This window comes from Aspergillus candidus (assembly GCF_002847045.1).
Source record: "Aspergillus candidus strain CBS 102.13 unplaced genomic scaffold BDW47scaffold_51, whole genome shotgun sequence".
NCBI classification, from domain to species: Eukaryota; Fungi; Ascomycota; class Eurotiomycetes; order Eurotiales; family Aspergillaceae; genus Aspergillus; species Aspergillus candidus.
This window is the reverse complement of record NW_020194056.1, coordinates 165,034-183,232: the sequence shown is the minus strand read 5'-3', so window position 1 is coordinate 183,232 and position 18,199 is coordinate 165,034. Positions and strand designations below refer to the sequence as shown.

At 54.2% G+C, this 18,199-nt stretch overlaps 7 protein-coding genes across 7 annotated transcripts; 3 read left to right on the top strand and 4 right to left on the bottom strand.

Annotated features, from left to right (window-relative positions):
• Positions 1-71: 71 nt before the first annotated feature.
• Positions 72-2,376, top strand: BDW47DRAFT_128463 (uncharacterized protein; the record flags this gene model as incomplete). Its single annotated transcript, XM_024816853.1, has 2 exons — positions 72-444; positions 1,622-2,376. The coding sequence occupies 2 exons, from the start codon at positions 72-74 to the stop codon at positions 2,374-2,376; spliced, it is 1,128 nt and encodes a 375-aa protein (XP_024669153.1).
• Positions 2,377-3,439: 1,063 nt separating this feature from the next.
• Positions 3,440-5,772, top strand: BDW47DRAFT_111024 (uncharacterized protein). The gene is made up of 4 exons (XM_024813854.1): positions 3,440-4,329; positions 4,416-4,657; positions 4,720-4,961; positions 5,020-5,772. The coding sequence occupies exons 1-4, from the start codon at positions 4,026-4,028 to the stop codon at positions 5,072-5,074; spliced, it is 843 nt and encodes a 280-aa protein (XP_024669151.1). The 5' UTR covers positions 3,440-4,025; the 3' UTR covers positions 5,075-5,772.
• Positions 3,609-4,110, bottom strand: BDW47DRAFT_68868 (uncharacterized protein). The gene has a single exon (XM_024819617.1). The coding sequence runs from the start codon at positions 4,014-4,016 to the stop codon at positions 3,711-3,713; it is 306 nt and encodes a 101-aa protein (XP_024669152.1). The 5' UTR covers positions 4,017-4,110; the 3' UTR covers positions 3,609-3,710.
• Positions 5,773-5,866: 94 nt separating the features above from the next.
• BDW47DRAFT_128461 (alpha-hydroxy acid oxidase) lies at positions 5,867-7,338 on the top strand (the record flags this gene model as incomplete). The annotated part of the gene is made up of 6 exons (XM_024816852.1): positions 5,867-5,945; positions 5,998-6,378; positions 6,458-6,688; positions 6,786-7,039; positions 7,133-7,209; positions 7,263-7,338. The coding sequence occupies 6 exons, from the start codon at positions 5,867-5,869 to the stop codon at positions 7,336-7,338; spliced, it is 1,098 nt and encodes a 365-aa protein (XP_024669150.1).
• A 387-nt stretch (positions 7,339-7,725) lies between these two features.
• Positions 7,726-8,925, bottom strand: BDW47DRAFT_128460 (sucrase/ferredoxin-like domain-containing protein; the record flags this gene model as incomplete). The annotated part of the gene is made up of 2 exons (XM_024816851.1): positions 7,726-8,436; positions 8,554-8,925. The coding sequence occupies 2 exons, from the start codon at positions 8,923-8,925 to the stop codon at positions 7,726-7,728; spliced, it is 1,083 nt and encodes a 360-aa protein (XP_024669149.1).
• A 381-nt stretch (positions 8,926-9,306) lies between these two features.
• On the bottom strand, positions 9,307-12,525 carry BDW47DRAFT_119823 (putative aminotransferase, classes I and II; the record flags this gene model as incomplete). Its single annotated transcript, XM_024815404.1, has 5 exons — positions 9,307-10,612; positions 10,877-11,468; positions 11,531-11,816; positions 11,880-12,355; positions 12,444-12,525. The coding sequence occupies 5 exons, from the start codon at positions 12,523-12,525 to the stop codon at positions 9,307-9,309; spliced, it is 2,742 nt and encodes a 913-aa protein (XP_024669148.1).
• A 1,108-nt stretch (positions 12,526-13,633) lies between these two features.
• On the bottom strand, positions 13,634-17,350 carry BDW47DRAFT_111017 (Rho family guanine nucleotide exchange factor CDC24). The gene is made up of 4 exons (XM_024813853.1): positions 16,338-17,350; positions 16,028-16,276; positions 15,755-15,941; positions 13,634-15,684 (listed from the first exon to the last, which is right to left on the bottom strand). Exons 1-4 carry the CDS (start codon positions 17,310-17,312, stop codon positions 14,321-14,323), a joined length of 2,775 nt encoding a protein of 924 aa, XP_024669147.1. The 5' UTR covers positions 17,313-17,350; the 3' UTR covers positions 13,634-14,320.
• Between the last annotated feature and the right edge of the window lie 849 nt (positions 17,351-18,199).

Below are 18,199 nucleotides of genomic sequence, written 5' to 3'. Positions count from 1 at the left end.
AAAAAAAAAAAAAAAAAAACCCAAACAAACCCAAGCTCAAATGGAAATGGAGATGGCATTGACACCGGCAGATGCCACTTCCGCAATGTCAAATCGTCGTATACCCGTACGGGAATGAGTCTGTCACGTCGCACATGCTCGACGCGGTCATCGACGACACGCGGGGCACAAACCTCATCACCCGTGCAGCGGTCGAAGGGCTTCAAGACCTGGACAGATGGCTCGTGTCCTCCTCGGGAGACGCAGACGCATCGGTCGAACTGCAAGTTCAAATCCTCAAGGGCAGCCGGATCTGTGCGGAGAGATTCACCGCCAGCGACACGGCTCCTGCGGGGCTACCTCGTGGGTGTGGGATTGTGGTGGGCAGGGGCTCGTCCATTCACCGCGACTTTCATCAGCAAGGCTATCCCGGGCTGCCAATGGTTTACCCGAGACCGACACGAGGTACGTTTTAGCCAAAGTGGTGGGCAATCTACCTGAGAAATCTCGTGAAGTAGGAAGGTCTTCTGACACTAGTTTGGATTTATTGGGATAGAGGAGATTGAGAGAAGGGAGAGAAATGAGGAGCGGCAAAGGCAACAAGAGGTCGAAATTAGGGAGGAAAGAAAAGCGCTTGTCAGAGAACAATACCATCAGCGACGCAATGCCCCACGGGCATAATACGTCGCACAACTCAGTCTGGCGGCAAGACAACAGATAGCGACCTATCTTATTTGTTGGGAGATCCTTGTGGCCAACGACAATCGGACGGGAAACCCATGACAATGGAGGACTGGGCACCCGGTTCGCCTCTTATTGAACTTTCGATCAAGGATGCCTGCATTGAACCAGTCAGATTCCAGTCCAGCCACCCATCTTCGATCGGGATTGATGTCGTCTACAGCGTGGCAATGTAGCTTGGTGTAGAGCGTGATTTATCGAATTCGCGAACTTTCAATAAATCAATAAACATAGCAGCTGGTATGAGAGCCAAAGATTAGTGAGATAATTATAGTTGGTCAGTCATGCGAGAAAACCAACCAGCTCATCTGAATTTACTTGTATCTTTGTCTAGGTGTTCGTCCCCATGTTTCAAGGCCGCGTTTTGACCTCAGCTCAGCCCACCAGGCTGCACACCGCCCCCGACGCTAGGGACACTGGCCAATAAACTTGACCTCATGGAGACTCGGCGGTCGTACCTTGCCTATTCAAGTAAACATTGTTGTCTGACCTGGTATCTCAGTAGGTGTAGGTATGCGACAGTCACGTCACTCGGTGAGCAGGATTAATTTACTGACTTAGGTAGCCCGAGGAACCCCACCTAAATATGCTTGGCAATATCAAGTCAAACAGGGATGAAGAAATCCAATTCGCCCACATGTCCTCTTCAGGTGATACAGAGCTGTCACCTCAGATCTTTTGCGGCTCTCAATCTTTTGCTTAAAGGGCGAGAACAGGGGCGCTTTTACACAAACTGCACAAGAAGGATATATATGCCCTGTGACAGCACCGATGGCTCGATCGAGTAAGCGCCCCCTTACCCAGCATCTATTTCAAAGAAAGGGCAAAGGATGCGTCTATGCCCGGATAAAATGATCTTGCACTCGGGGGGAAAACCAAAAAAGCTAATGAATTTTGGCAGTATCAAGCATTTGCGGGTCCCGCAGACAGAAGGGAACCCCCAACCATCATGGCACCAAAACGAAGGCAAACCCAAAACAGTACTGGAACGGTGTTCAAGACGACCCGAGTGACACCCGCAATCGAGGCGAAAAAGCGGGGATGAATGCCCCACTAGAGCCCACCGCGGAGCACTCGAAATGGTGGTATTTTTGCCGTTGGTGCATCCGGCGGTTTTCGTCGCCCTCGCCATGTCAACGTGAACGTGGCGATGAGCCTTCGAGAAGCGACTTCCGGGTTTCGGGGTGCCAATTTTCGTATCTGGCTGGGGGAGGGGAGTTGAGACTCCCGGTGGATCGGGTGGTGAGACGAGGCGCACCTTTGAACAAGCCCGCTATTGCACCGCGCAACGTCAAACCAGCGCAAAGGATTCTACCGGTAACCCAGACTGCTGATAGTGTCTTGGATATTCTCATATGGAAGGCCGACTACAGTCAGATACGACGTTTCCTGGTCCTCGAGTTCGATGCCGATGTCAATATCATGGATGATGAGGTGTTCAGGTCTCTGAAGTTGGAAAAGGAACCTTGCGACATGACCGTGCCGCTCAGTCTGCCTGGTCGAGCACATCTCAAGCCAATCGGCAAAGTGAACTGTCGGTGGTGTGTCTGGGGTAATACTCACAGCTACCTCACGTCTTTCCTAATCGTCAGCGGATGCGACTTCGATGTTATGATCGGGAGACAAACCATCAAGGAACTTGAAATCTATGCATAACCACGTCGAGTCTCGTTTGCCATGGATTGGCAAAACGGTATAAGGCGTGAATATGGAAAGGAGTTTTTTTTTTATTTATTTTTTTATATTTTTTTTCCCGGCATATTGAGACATCGTCTGATACGAGTCTCCGCCATTCCTTCAACGAATCTACTTGCGGTACGAGGGAACGTAGTTTCCTCCAACAGTCCTCGCGATGCGTCTGTTTTATGAGGAAGGATGCGTGCATCTCGGAGTTTTGGACGCAACATTCTTATTCTTCTTCTTGTGCCTTCTCGTTCTCCTTAGAGGGTAAACAAAACTACACGACAAATCGCCCATATCAACACAATACGTTCATTTGAAAAATTTCGGGTTAGCCATGACAGGTCCGCTTAACGAGATAATCTGGATATGCTGGAGTGGGTTTCAAGGATCAGTGAACCGGTGTTCATGGACGGTGGGCAATACGGTCCGAAAAGAGCCCGTTAAAGGGGGGGCGCTACGACTTCAGCCATATGCTGGACGTGGTGGAAATCTTCTGTTCGTGGTGAACTGGCTCAGCCATTGCCATTCATTATCGCCTAAGAAACCGTGGAGGGCTGTGCGGACGCGGGATGCGCGGCGTTCATTTGCCATTTGGTGATAGACCTAAGTTCTCAAGGGTCCCAATATGCGAACCGAATCGAATCGCATGTCGGGCAACGGGGTCTACAATAGATACATCATTGCACTTCTTAAGCTTCGTAAAACGGAACTTAGTATGTGTGTCAAGCAAACTCGAGTGCGGTCTGCTTCATACAGTCGGTTCTAATACGGCATCCGGTTCCTTGTCTATCTCACTCTAAGGTTGTGTCTAATCACCATCCAACATGCTCGATAAGATGGTACATAATACATAACTACCAAAAAACCCTCTACTTTACTCGGGCTCTGATTTGCCGCGCCTTCAAGGCTGAAAAACACCATTCACTTGCTGCCCAAATGATTGGTGACGTAATAGGACAGAGAGAGGGCGACGGAGGCTGCATATCATTCGACCACATCATGACATGCGTCCGCAGGCGAAATGATGGTCCACGTATATCGAGGTCGCCTTTCCGTCCTGGGTTATTATGCTGACTGTGAATATGTAAGGCTATCAGTGGCATTTGGACATTGCCTCACTTGATCGAACGGGCTTCCCTTGGTCGAACGGGGCAGAAACTGCTGGATATCAGTACCGGAATAACCAGCTGCCATTGGCATGTATGATGGTACACTCCCTAATGCTTCGAGTAAGTACATAAAGATGATTGCCCGGCGTACACCAGAGCCAGACACGGGGTAAGGACAGAAGTCAGAGACTGCTAATATCACCGGGACCGGTCTGCTGCCCAACGACCGCGCTTGTATGTGCTTACCATGCAAAGCGCGACATCAAACCAACAATGTCTGCGGCACAAAACTTTAAATCTCAACACGATAACTACATAGCCACAGAGAAAAACACACTGGACACTTGCGCCTCCTCCAGTCGGTCTTATTCTGCTCGCATAGGCTGAGGCTCGAGTACATAGCTGTCTACCGGTACCCAGCATATAACCCGCGGCTTGACTGCAGCATTTTCCGGTAGACGCTGCTGCCCCCTCTGGTCGATCATCTACAATCCGTTCTATCATACATTGGACATGGCAGCAGGCTACGACAGAATTGCGGCCTTTCTGGCCTCAGACCCACCGTCGATGTTTTTCCGTCGGTTCGCGAGACTGAACGCCAAAAATATACTCTATTACCAAGCGGAACTGGGAGACCTCGCAGCAGACCTCGAAGAGATCATCAGTCTCGATAGGGACAGCGCCTCTCGTGATGGCGGAAACGAGAAACACTATCCGTTTTCTATCGGGCATCTCAAGGGCTCCTTGGGGAATTCAGAGAATGCTTCCATGCAATGGGAGAAGTTTCTGGAGATTCGCAAGCTGCTCAAAGAATACAGTATGTTTCTCAGCTCTTTCTTGCTCCTTCTTCCCGGCTTCCCTTTCCGCTTCTCTTCCCGCCTTCAAAACTAACACCCAAGCAAGACGAAGCCCTGATTCAGCAATCCCAGTTGATGCGACTTCGCAGCCCCGACGAAGCAGAACTCGCGGGTTTTCGCGAGTGGCTCAGGTGCCTGGAAGGCGGACCAAGTACGAGACACCAATGGGACGATCAAGACGACCTCGTTGCCATTCTCGCAAGACAAGACGGAACAGATCACTTTACGCGCTGGATCTACCGTAAAGCATTACCCTGGTTTCACGAGCGCTGGGGATACCGGTTCAAGGTACTCCCAGAAACGCTATACAACTTCATAGACCATCCTTCAAAAAGCTGACTCAACTCCAGAAAACCCCCGATCCAGAGATAGGAGCTTACCTCTACCGCGATGAATCCATCAAGTCTTTCACCAATGCACTCAGCATTTTCATCTCGGGGCTCCTGCCTGCATCGTCTATCATTGTCCTGTTCTTTGTGAAGAGTGTTCCCTTGCGACTTGCGATCATATTTATATACAATATCACGTTTGCCATGGTCCTCGGCTTCATGGTGAAGGCTAGGCGCTCTGAGATGTTTGCTGCCTCTACAGCGTGAGTGTCTCTCGCTACCGCTCGTTGCTCCTTGTGGATGCTGACTTTCGGATTCTAGATTCGCGGCTGTGCAGGTCGCGCTCATTACCAGCTCGGACGGGAAATCCTGCTAGAGATATTGTCTCTGGTATGTCGATCTACGCGGGGCCCTACTGGGGACAGCCTGTTTCAGCAGAGACGGTATCCCACTCGTTGCATTTGAGTCACCTGCGGAACGAGTATCGGTTCGTGGAAGTCGCTTGATGTCTTAGGCGAGTAATCTTTCAGCTGTTATCACTGAATGCGAATGCGGTTCCTGTCGAACACGGGTCATAATTCAAGCATAGCATACTTCGAGTCATCCAGACCATACTGGGACATGTTTTGCAGGCCCATGTCGACACATTTCGAGTATTCCTGGAAGAGCTCAGAAAGATGGACGCACGAAACAATCCGAGGGTTACTAGCAGGTCGCGCAACCAACCATCCAGCATTTTCACCATCCAGGATTCGTGAACCCGCGAGCAATACCAGGTCTTTTTTTTATTATCTATTCTCTGCTGAAACTACGAGCCGGTTGTATCAGCGGGGAGCAGCGACGGGGCTGGGCGAGGGCATTGATTGCGGGGCTGTCCGTGTGGCGTGAGGATAAGCGTAAACAGTCGTGGTAGCAGTTTGATGGGTACGTGTGGCCGGGGGTTGCGGGGGCGGAATGCGATCCATGGCGAGTTGAGGGGATCGTGAGGAGTGTCTGTTAGGAGGGGTTGGATTGTTATCAGCGGGGTATCTTTAGGACTTTTGGGTATGGGTATAGTAGGTGATCCTGATCTTGAGCCATTGTATCATATCGACCTGTTCATATCTATATCTATATCCAGATTTACATCTTCTCTCAAGTTTGGCTATCGAATTGTTCACCCAACAAAATGACCATCCCCAGCCCCGTCTTCACCATCGCGGACCTGAAAAATGAAGCAGAGAAGAGATTCTCCCCTACCACACGAGGTGCCTCAACTCCACACGCGATATACTACCCCATACTAAGAATCAAGGAAAGAATACTACAACCTCGGCGCCGACGACCTCCAAACCCTCCACGACAACGAATCCGCCTTCACCCGCTACCGCCTCCTCCCACGCATCCTCCGCAACGTCGATCCCATCGACACCACGACGCGCATCTTTGGCGAAGACGTCGCCCTCCCGTTTGGATTCGCCCCAACTGCCGCACACAGACTGGCCCATTTCGACGGCGAGCTGGCGACTTCGCGCGCGGCCGCCTCGAACGGCATTCCCATGTGTCTGTCGTCGTGGGCTACGTCGGGCGTGGAGGATGTCATTGCCCAGGGACAAGCCCGGGGATGGAAAGCGTATGCGATGCAGGTGTCATTCTTTCGGGATAGGGAGGTGACGCGGGGAGTGATTGAGCGGGCTGAGCGTATCCTTCTTCTTCTTCTTCTTTTCTTCCTGTTCCTTCCAAGGTTTGCATGGGAGTATTCATAATAATGGAAATATAGGAGCAGGCTACAAAGCCATCCTCGTCAGCGTCGACCTCCCCATCCTCGGCAACAGGCTCAGCGACAGCCGCAACCGCTTCAGCTTCCCACCGGACATGGAGTTCCCCGTCCTAGCGGAGTCAGAGCACGAACCGGGCTTGAAAGCCGTAACCCCAGACCCGACAATCACCTGGGACGAGACGATCCCATGGCTACGACAACACACTCAGATGGAGATCTGGTTGAAAGGTGGTACGTATCATCAGGCCCCTCCCATCTCTCCCCATAATGACGCCACATCACACCATACCTCCGCAATATAGACGGATACTGAGAAAGAAGCAACCAGTATACACCCCCGCCGACACCCAGCTCGCCATCGACCACAAACTCGACGGCATCATCATATCCAATCACGGCGGGCGTCAGCTAGACGGTGTCCCCGCTGCGTTGGACGTCCTGCGTTTGTGTGCGCCTGTCGCGCGGGGGAAGATCCCTATTGCGTTTGATGGGGGCATTCGGCGCGGGGCGGACGTGTTTAAGGCGTTGGCGTTGGGGGCGGAGTTTTGTTTTGTGGGGAGGGTGGCTATTTGGGGGTTGGCTGTATTTCTCTCTTTCTTTCTTTTCTTTTCTTTATTTTCTTTCCTTTTTTTTGTCCTTATGCTGGAGGAGTCTAGGCTGATGTGGATACTATAGTATGACGGGGAAAGGGGAGTAGATCTGGCGATTCGGTTGATTCGCGAGGAGTTGAAGAGGACGATGATGTTGACTGGGTGGGTTTTCTACCGGTGTTATTCTATGTTCTTTTTGAAGCTGACTGGTGCAGGTGTCGGACTATTAAGGATATCTCGCTGGAGCATTTGGCGGTGTTGGAGTCGGGTGGGCGGTTGGCGAGGTTGTAATTCTACTATACATATGGGGTGTGGTTGGAGTTGGATACGCTCAGACTTGCCATTCATTGAATATAAATTACTCTACTCGAGGATATGGTACTTTGTCTGAATTATTGATATCGAGTAGATGTTGTACTAACCAATACTAGAATCAACGTTCAAACATCAGAGGTCACTTAGTCTATATCACAGGGGAGACCATTTGTATATGTAATGTTGATTGAGGTAGAAGTGGAAGATAGAAGTAGAAGAGCGAAAGTAAGATAAAGATAGCAGATAAATCCAAGTAGATCAAACCATCTATCAGCAATATATCCATCTAGCCACCACAATCCAACAGACCCAATATGTAAAATATATAGAAGAAAAAAGAAACAAGAGAAAAAGAGTAAAAAATTACCAACTGATCAACCCCCTCTCCCGATCAAACCCTCCCCTCAGCTGCCTCTCCGCCTTAACAACCTTCCCCTGCAAAACCGTATACCGCACGATATTCTCACAATCCTCGGGCCTAACCCTCGCCAACCAGATTCCCTGCGCAGCGCCTTCATCGTATTCCCCTCCTTCAGTCTTCCCCCCCTCAGCCTTCTCCCCATCAGACCGCTTATACCAATCGAAATCCCTCCTCCGATAGACAATCATATTCGCCGAATACTTATGCCCCCCCACATGACTGATGAAGTAGATCCCGACGCCCCCGGGGCGCTCATCGTGCATGTCTCTGTACAGGCCAAGCGGGCGTAAATGCCGCTCCAGCTCGCGGCGGATAAGAGGCGCAGACTGCCCACAGCGGGCGTCGCGCGTGCGCTGCGAGCAGAGGAGGATGATTGCGGCGTGGGGGGAGGGGTGGGTTTGCAGTTGTCCTTCGAGTTCTTGTCCTTCTGTAGGCGGAAACGATGTAGGAGGCGCGGGCTGTTGCACCAACGGGGTAGTTGTCGTCGGCGCCTTGCTGATAATGTGTTTGATGAGAGCGGGGGCCAGCACGGGCGTGACGTGCTCGATTACCTGGAACGCAGGGAGGAGGAGGACGGTTGTGGGCTGGGCGCCTTTTTCGTGGGAGTGGTATTCGTCTGGGACGGGGATGTTGGAGGCGGAGAGTTTGAGTTTCTGGATCATCACTCTTGTTAGTTTTTTTTTTTTTTTTTCTTCTTTTCTTCCTCATGGAAGTTATTTTCTTCTCATGTAGGGGGAAAAGAAGGGGGAAACAAAAGGGGAAATACACACCCCATTCTCCGGAACCAACCCCCCCTTCTCAACAGCCTCCATCACACTCCCCTCCTCATCCGCAACATCCCTCACCCAGTCCGTCTTGCCCGTCGCGACGAGCGCATGCGTCGCCCACCCGTCGACATTCCCGTACACCTCGTCTTCCTGGTCGACGTCGAAGCGCGCGGGGTACTTGATTGTGCAGGAGGAGCAGTCGTGGAGGCATTCTTCGCCGTCGGAGCTGGCGGTTGTTTGGTGGAAGAGTTTTTCTGGCGAGGGGGCTTTGGAGAAGTCGTCTGAGGTTTTTGGGGGGGTGTCTTTTCTGGCGGGGGTGGGACTTGGGCTTGGGGTGGGGGTGAGGAGGGAGGCGCCGCGGCGGAGGAGGTCCATTTTCGTTGATTCTTTCGGGGGAGGGGAGGGGTGGGTGGTTTTGTCTATGCTGTGTAGCTGTGTATGTGTATAGGTGAGGTGAGGTGAGGCGGAGGTAGGTGTAGGGGAAGGAAATCTGGGTAATGTTATACCCGATGATGAGTTACGCCAAGGCATCTTATCAATCTCGGAACGCTTCCGCCTGCTCCGGAGCTAATCAGCATAGCATAGCATAGCATTTTTGTGAAGGAATGCTAACTTAAAATACACGCATATCTATTACGCTTAACTAGAATACAACTCATAATTACCTTTGTGCTATCAGCCGTATTACTATTATGCTATCCCATATTAAGATTATGCTATCACCGTATGAATATTATGCTACCTGTATAAACCTCACTACCCATATGCATAAGGCAGTTCCGACGCATCCCGCGTCTCCACTAAATGAATCACACTCCCAGAGCTAGACCCAGACTGCATCCGTCGCAGCGACTGCGTCGAGCTCTGCGGCCGCAGCCTTTGGGCCTGAGCCTGAGCCTGAGCCGGAGCCTGAGATTGATTCTGACCCTGCCGCGAACCCCACCGCGAACTACTCCTCTCAACCGGCGTCGCATAAACCGAGCGTCCATCATCCCACGCCGACGACGCATCCGACGGCCTCGACGCCTCACCTCCACCCCTATACTCCATCGCATCCGTCTCGCCCTCCTCGTCAGACGGACCAATCAGCGACTCGCTATCCACGTGCGAACTACCACCTCCGTAAATCTCGCCCTCGACAGCCGCCGGGTCCGCGAGCCGCATACCCCGCAGCAAATCCGCAAAGACATGCATCAGCGAGCGGAACTCCGCCTCGTGCAGCGCGTGCGCCGAGAACCGCGCCCGCTCGTATAGACCCAGAAACTCGGCCCCGATTTCCGCAGGGTGTAGCACGTCCAGCTGCGCCAGGCGCTGGAGGTACTCGCGGAGCCCCATCGCCGCCGGTCGGCGGAGGACGTCCACGACGCGTGTATCTGGGATGGACTGTTCTGTGTCGTTGTCATTGCCGTGGGCAGAAGACGGGTGGAGAGATCGGCCTGGAGGATACGGACGACCGGGGCGGGTAGTCGCGAGGAAGAACGGATCAGGCGGGGCGAGCGAGACGGCCTTCGCCTCGATCAAATGCGGGAGTTCCTGCACGACAGTGCGGTACGGTAAATCAGGCAGATCGGGCGAATGAGGCGCCGACCAGCCCGGGTGTTCGACGGCGCCCCAAGGCGGCCGGGCGGCGTCGATCTGCAGCATCGGGTAGTCGTCGAAGGCGTCCACTTCGGCGTCAGCGGCTGGATCGCGCGGACGAGCCTGGTACGCGATGATAGCGCTGCGGGCGAGACCTTCCACGACGAGACGGCGGACGCTCTTGCCGACGTCCTCTTTTTCAATCGGGATCCATGCCTTCGGGATGCCGGACAGCACGTTGCGGTTTGTGTAGATGCGGGTCGCGTAGATGAGCGCCGTTAGGAGGAAGGTCACTATGTAGCCGCCGGTTATGATGAAGATGTTTGTCAGGCGCTGCGTGACGTAGCACTGGTAGATGGCGTCTGATGGGGTCAGGAGCACCAGGCAGAAGAGGATCACGGCCAGGACGACGAAGACGGTGTAGTTCAGCGCGCGTTCCAGGTTCCAGGACATCGTCGACGCTTCATGCTGCGCATGGTTTTGGCTGGTTTGGCGCATGGGAGGGAAAGGAGAGGGGAGAAAGGAGATGAGCGGGTGGAGTTGATGGTTGACAGGGTCACGTGCTTGTGAGCTAGGACAGCTCCGCTGCTTACGTGGATAACTATTGATCGATAAAATCAACGTATTTATTTCCAGCAATCAACACTATGCTCTACGCTGAAAATGTGGTGTATCAAGTTGAAGAAAGAAAAGAAAGAAAAAGGACAAAAGAAAGAGGACAGGAGAAAAAAGAAATTAATCATCCGACACAGCAACTTCATCCTCCCAGTGCGGCCCAAACGACTCCCCCCGCGCGCGGCGCACCACCCGCTCAATGCCATTGAGACCGCGCTTCAGCACATCCATCTTGGGCCCATAGCTCAGACGCACAAAGTGGTGGCACGGGCTGTCGAAGAGGTCACGTCGCTTAGCCGGGTTCAGATCGAAGAAGATGCCAGGCACGACGATGACCTTCTCGGTCAGGAGGGCCGTGAAGAAGTTCAGGCCGTCGGAGATGTTGGCCTCGCGCGGCAGGGGCGGGTCCAGCGAGGTCAGGTCGAGCCAGATGTAGAAGGTCGCTTCGGGGACGTCCTTGACGCGGAAGCCGATCTCGTGCAGACGCTTCAGGACGAAGTCGCGCTTCACGCGGAAGTGCTGCTGCAGCGCTTTCATCTCCGATCGCACCAGATCGGGCTCCATCATGGGGATGGCGGCCTCTTGGAAGGGGGCGTTGGCGCCGCCGTCGAGGTAGGAGCCGGCTGAGCCCAGGGCGTCGATGAACTCCTTGGGACCGACCACCCACGCGATGCGCCATCCGGGGAGACGGAAGCGCTTGGTGAGACCGTCGATCAGAAGGACATCTATAAGAGTTAGCCGGCCAGATTCTGTAAATTGGGGGGATCGGGGCTCAGAGGGGACAAACCATCCTTGTTGACATCCTCCACGTTCGCCGCACCGCTGATCGTCGAGCCATCACAGTCCGTCGTGTAGTTGTATCCGCCGTAGAACTCATCCAAAATCAGCGTTGCGCGATCCCGACAGATATCCTGGATGCGCGCCAGCTCCTCATGGGAGACGAAGTGACCCGTCGGGTTACGGGGGTTGGAGGTGAGAATGACAGAGGTACCACGAGCGATCTCCTCGGCGATCTTGTCGGGGTGGATATGATAGTGGTCTTCTTCGGCGAGGGGCATAGGGATAGGAGCGATCTAAACCGTCAGTTCTCCCACCCTCTCAATCTCAATGGAAGGATCCTCCAGGTTCACACTTACATTCTTAAACAAACTCAACATCTCCGAATAAGCCGAATAATCAGGAATAGGAAACGACAGATACGAATTGCCCAAGATCGCAGCAATACGAATCAACCCCGCCCGCCCACCAGGCACAATGCAGACATTCTCCCACGTATACTGGCTCGTCTTCCCCTGCCGATAGTGCTCATTGTAAAGACGGGCGACCGCCGCGCGCAACGGCTTGATGCCGGCGGTCGGGCCGTACTCGCGCGCGGCCGAAGTGATCGGGATACTGGTCGGACGGGGGAAGCTGCCCTCGATCTCGTCGTCGGCTTCGGGGGCGCCCTGGCCGAGATTGGCCCAGCCGGTGGGGTCCTCGAGGTAGCCGTGTTCGGAGGCGCGTTCGGTACACCAGACGACGCCGGTAGAGGCACGCGAGGCGTCGAGGCCGGCGTGGGGGCGGTGGCCTTCGTGGGCGGAACGGAATTGACGGTGGGTTTCGGAGCGGAGCTCTTTGAGATTTCAGTTAGTCGAATAGTCAGACAGGTGATAAGAAATACAAGGAGGGAAAATCAGAAGAAAAGAACAGGAGGGACAGACCATTCTCGGACAATTCCTTTGCCGCCGAGAAGCGACGATTGGAAGGACGCAAGATGCTCACGCGACGTCCGGAGAAAGACATGATGGTATAGAAAGATGCGATGGATTATATAGCAATGTAAACAGTATGGCTATGGAAGTGGCAGTAGACACAAACACAGACAGACAGACCGACAGAGAGAGAGAAGAAAAGATGAGGGGCAAGTCCGATAAAGAGGGGAAGAAGAAATCAGGATAAGCGAGTCAAGAGGGACTCGCCAGCCTTTTGTATACCTCCAATTCCTCCTCCTCTATTTTGATATTAATAGATCTGATAGACCGATTGATGCTGAGCCATATTATTCTCCTCTTTCCCTCCTTTCCTTCGTCGTTACGACCACGATGCAGCGCCGTAAATGCCGCAAAGTAAAACCCTCCCCCTGATCCTCCTCCTCCTCCGACGTGAATTGCCTCATAGGACTAACTAACTGACTGATCAAATCCAGGAGACCGTCAGCAGAATCCCCAATAGTCATAATAACCCAAACAAGGCAAGTCGTCATCATGGGGCAAAAAAAAAAAATCCAGAAAAATCCAAAAAGAACCATCCAAGATAGGAAAAATGCCGCACCTAGACCGCATCTTCGATCGACAGTGGACACTGTGGAGACACTTAGGTCTCTCTCTCTCTCCCCCTCATAAATAACACTTCACCAACGCAAAGGCTTAGCGTCGTCTGAAACGCCCTACGCAATCTATTTATATGAGTGGTTCGTGGCTAGTTGTCTTTCTGGGAAGGTCGGATAATCGGCAATACTCAGGAGGAAGTCTTGAAGATGGATATATCGATCTAATGGATGATGATTTTCTATGGTTGTGAAACGAGACCAGTCTAACTAGATAACTAACTCATGGCGCAGATGGATCCCCTGGTCCCGGTTCCATGCCGGAGGTCTTTCCCCAAGCTCTCACCCAAGGAAAAGAAGGACCCACTCTTCCCGATCAGGATCCAACCAGGGACAGGGACGCCGTCCTTCTTCTAGAAGAGCTTGACCGTTGGATTGGGTCAATCATGGTATCCTAGATCCTCCCAATCAACAGGAAGGTTGGTAGATCGTTGATTCCCCAAAATTAAGGTCAATACACAAGTCAAATCAACCCAGCGGGTATAAAGAGAAGTAGAAGAAAAGAAATAAAAAAAAATAGATAGCGGGATATTCAGCAAGTCTAAGTAAATCATCAAGACACTCTCGGAGTCATCAACTTCCCACACCACATGGACAATCCCGCCCGCCAGGGGCACACCAGCCCTGGATACGCATCGACTCTCTGTACAGCGTATCTCGAGTCTCGGGGTGACATGCAGTCTAGCCAGGTTCCAGTCACGGGTCCGATGGCCGTGAATCAATCAAAAAAGAAAATCAATCAACCAACCAAGCACAGAAGAACAACGGGAGAGGAAGAAACAAGGAGAGGTCATCAATCACATCGCACTCGTCAGAAGACGGGTCGTTCCGATCCAGGCAAACGCAGAAAACGCCTCCGGGTCCAAAAGTGTCACTAGAAAGGAAGAAGGATGGAAAGGTCGTTCCCGCCCGGACGCCTTTCCTCGATCAGTTCGTCCCCGACGTGCTCCCTTCACTCCCGGAGGATGTGGGCGAAGGAGGGCCGACCCGGAGGCGACGCCGAGGATTGTCGTGGGGAGATGCCGTCGTAAAAGGGCGGGATGAGGGGAGATAAGATACCTCCCCCCTCCTCCCAACGGACAAGCGAGTGGGAGGACAGGGAAGGTAGATCAGAAGGGGGGGCATCGTAATCGGGAGTGGGAAGGAGGGGGTGAATGACAAGGAAGAAAGAAGAAAAGAGGTGGGGGGTTCCACCCACCCCGACACGCACGCCTAATTCTCCACGGCTTGGCAGAACAGTTGGATCTCGCCCACCTGCCCCCGCGCAAGCATGTCCCGGTGCTGCTCCCGCCACTCCATAAAGGCCAGCTGCACGGCCTCGTCGCTGTCGATGGTTACAAAGTCACCATCCTCATCCTTGTACCGGAGTCGCACGGATTTGTTGCCGACCGACCGGTGGGTGAAGCGGGCCAGCTTGGCATCCACCCGGTCGATCAGCGACCGGAACGTGATGTTGCTGGCGATCACCAACGTGACGTAGTTGTCGTCGAAGTTCACCTTGGCCTTGAGCTGAGTGGGCATCATCGGTTCCTCCGGATCGCGACTGAGGGGCGACGTCGGCGCGTCCGCCGCTGGGCCCACAGGGCGATTGTCCGCGTACTGCGGCTCGTGGAAATGGGTGGCCGGGGCCGGCGGGCCCCCGCGGACGGGGAGGTGGACGTTGGTGGGCGAGCTGTTCTGACTCCGGTTGACGGGTGCCTTCATGCTGGCCATGTGGGCCGGGATCGGCGGCACGGGCACGTTGTCCACCGTCTGCATCGTGTGTGCCCCCATGTACCGGCGGGACTCCGGGTTGTGGGCGTGGTTGTGGATGTCCGGGCTGCTGGCCGACCGCATGCGCTGCTGCGCCATGCCGTTGGCGGTCTGCCCCGCCCCGGGCATGGGGGGCAGCGACGGGCGCTGGGTGCTCCGCCCGTTCGGCACCCCGTTCACGTAATGAGTCGGGGCCGACCCATCCCGGGACATCCCCCGGGAGAGGGCGGGGGCCGTGTATCGGTTGTGTTCGTCCGTCCAGCCGTTGGACGGGGTTCCCTGGCGACTGTAGCTGAACGCGGTGGACTGGGAGCTGGACCGCGTGGACGGCGTTTCGGCGACGGGGGAGAAGTACGAGTTGGCATTCTTCTCGATCGGCGACATCCCGCCGCTCCCCGGGAATTGGGTGTGGACCGCGAGGTTCGGGTCCGGTACAGGGTACCCGCGGGGCGGACGATTGACTGACATGGCGGGACCGGCGGCGCCGCCGCTACCCCCGGTGGCGGACCGGGTCCGGAGGCTCGTGCTGGAGGCGTTGCGGCTCATGGGGAATTCCGAGAAGAACCCGGCTTCCTTGGTGGCCGACTCCTCGGCGTCATACTCCTGTTGGTAGGGGTTGGGGATATTCGTCATGCTCTTCATGTAGGTGAACTCGGTCTCCGAGGTTCCGGTGCTGCGCGTGCTGCGATGCTCCACCTGGATCTGGCGTTGGTTGTCGATGTCCTTGTACCACTTGCTCATGGTATCCTCGTTCTGGTAGCGGATGACGAAGTTGTCCACGACGCCCGGATCGCCCTTCCAGAAGATCTGAATCCGATAGGAGCCTACCACCGCGAGTTGGTTAGAAATCCGGAGGACAGGTGGTGTGGAAAAGGCGGGGAGGGGGCGGCTTACCAGGCTTTTGGGAGCAGAGGATGTCGGTCACGTTCGCCATATAGATGCGTCCTTTGAGCTGGAGGCGGGGTTTGCCTTTGATCGGGCCCGCCGGTTTGTCTTTGCTGATCGTCAATTTGGCCTTTTGTTTGTTGGGGTTGATGTCTTTGCAGCAGAGGAGAATCCGTTCGAAGAGGTAGATATGATACTGCGGAGAGCCCAGAGAGTCAGCAGGGAGAACGACTCGACGGTCCCCGGACACAGGTCCATGAGATTCCCGGGGGGAAGACCCACCTCGCGCTCCGAATCCTTGCCATTGTCCCCCTTCACGACCGAATAGGTGCCATAGCGAAGCAACGCCCCGAACGAATCAATCTTCAACGACTTCCAATCGTCCACCCGTTCGTCCAGCTCGGTGAATGCGGTGGCGAGGTGTTCCTTGTCGATGGCATCGTTGGCCGAGTCGAGCACGACCTGGATGGCGTCGATCGCTCCCGTGATGTCGTTCTGGAGGTCGGGGTCTTCGAGCTGTTTGCGCAGTTCCTAATGCACCCGTTAGCGCGGGCGCGCACGGCGATAGAGGGGGAAAGGGGAGTGTCCTCACCGATAGCATCAAGGGGTACTTGGTCAGCCGTTGAAAGGGCTTGACGAAGAAACTATTGAGGGTGGCGGGCTGAGCGACCATCTGTTGGAGATCCAAGGAACGCGGGGCCATGCGAATCTTATCCCATTCCTGCTGGCAGGCGGCGTCGCAACGCATCTGGTTGGCGATGAAGGGCTCATATTGTCGCAAGGCGTCTTCGTGCTGCATGAATAGCGCGCCCCAGTTCTGTCGGTCTTCAGGGAGGGCGTAGTGTTGCTCGATACGGATCAGGAAGCGTTGGGCGAAGTCGAGCAGGTTGTTGAGGTTCAAGAAGATTTGATGGCTGGCGTCCCCGGTCAGCGCGCCGGTCTCCTCCAATTCCTTCTTCAGCGCCTGGAGATTCTGCAGGTGGTGAACGTAGTCGCGCTCGGTCTCTAGCAACTCCTTGAGGATATGCTCTCGCTTGGTGAGTTTAACGGCGCCCTGGGCGGGCGTGGCGGCAGGGTCCTCGGACGGACGTTGGAGCTTGCCCTGCATCTCGAGGATATCCATGACCTTGTTGACCATCTTGATCGCTTTAATGAACCCGGTGGTACTCTCCCCGTACAGATCGGTAATGAGAAAGCAATCCGGCTGGGGGAAGGCTAGCTCCTGCAGGGAAGCCTGCAGGAACTTGAAGGTGGCGGCCTTGGGGCGCTTGGCCTCGGGGACCTTGGCCGGGTCGACCTCCAGGAACTCCTCAGGGTCGGAGGAATTGAAGATGGTCAAGAGAGGAAAACCCTCGCGGAGTAGATTCCATAGCGACGCGACCGGGTCGGTGTTCCCCTGCTCTTGATCGATCCGTTCTCGTTCCTCCAGGTGGGGTCGGAAAGACGGGAGCTCGGCCAGTCGCTTCTTGAGGTTGACGCAGCTCTGATAGATCGACTCACCGCCACGACGGTTGATGATATTGTCCTCGGCGATGGGACCGCCAGTCATGGCTGGGGTCTCGACCATCTCGATTGCCCGTTGATAGGGACCGTGCGGGAGGGAGGAGGAGGGAGAGGGGGGGGGGGGGGGGGGGGGGGGGAGAAGAAGATGGGGAGACCAATCCAGCAGGTACACGGAGGAGGGGCGAGTCGGGGAAAGGAAGTATCAGGAGAGGATCGTCCAAAGGAATCCGCGCAGCAGATCGAAAGGAAACGAAGACGACAGAGCAGTGAGGGTTGAGGTAGGAAAGCGATGTAGCATGGATCAGGATTGAAAGGTGAGGTTGAGAGGGAGAGCCCGCGCGGTGGATCAATGCGGGATGGGGATAGCGCAAGCGAGCGGCTAAAGAAAGGGAGTGGAGAAAGGGAAGGGAAAGAAGTTGGTACGGGTTCGGATTTGGAGGGACTAGACCGGGTTAGTCCGATTCGACTATGTGTACTGAAAGGATCGAGGGCGAGATAAGTAGAAAAAGATCCAACTAGTGGATAAAGTATGGAATCTGACGATATATATAAAGGGGAAGAGAGAGAGAGAGAGAGCGAGAGAAGAAGATGAAGAAGAAGAATGAAGAATGAATGAATGGGCTGGGATGAAGGTCGATAAGGCAGAAATACCCGTACGGTATCGTTACGCCGATTCGGCCGTTGGATCTAAATCACCCTTCTTTCCCTCTTCCTTTCTCCCTCCTTTCCTTGTTTTATTTGATACATTAGTTTATATTCTCTGATGTATTTATCTATATTTTCTGGTGATTCCAAATACCAGAAGTCCCGACCCTTACCTCAAACCATACTGTCGAGAACAGAAAGGATCCAGCAGATGTGGGGGTTCGCTGCACTAAAACCCACCGTGTCGACAGGATTCCGGCCGGTAAGGGGAGAGATCCAATAGTCGGTTATAAAAAGAACAGAATA

Excerpts from the sequence above, each read along its gene's own strand:
- BDW47DRAFT_68868 (XM_024819617.1), bottom strand. The coding sequence starts at position 4,016 with ATGATAGAACGGATTGTAGATGATCGACCAGAGGGGGCAGCAGCGTCT.
- BDW47DRAFT_111024 (XM_024813854.1), top strand. The coding sequence starts at position 4,026 with ATGGCAGCAGGCTACGACAGAATTGCGGCCTTTCTGGCCTCAGACCCA. Across the intron at positions 4,330-4,415 it reads CAAGCTGCTCAAAGAATACA|ACGAAGCCCTGATTCAGCAA; the intron begins GTATGTTTCTCA and ends CACCCAAGCAAG. Across the intron at positions 4,658-4,719 it reads GCTGGGGATACCGGTTCAAG|AAAACCCCCGATCCAGAGAT; the intron begins GTACTCCCAGAA and ends ACTCAACTCCAG.
- BDW47DRAFT_111017 (XM_024813853.1), bottom strand. The coding sequence starts at position 17,312 with ATGGTCGAGACCCCAGCCATGACTGGCGGTCCCATCGCCGAGGACAAT. Across the intron at positions 15,942-16,027 it reads GCAAGGATTCGGAGCGCGAG|TATCATATCTACCTCTTCGA; the intron begins GTGGGTCTTCCC and ends GGCTCTCCGCAG. Across the intron at positions 15,685-15,754 it reads CCTCTGCTCCCAAAAGCCTG|GCTCCTATCGGATTCAGATC; the intron begins GTAAGCCGCCCC and ends TCGCGGTGGTAG.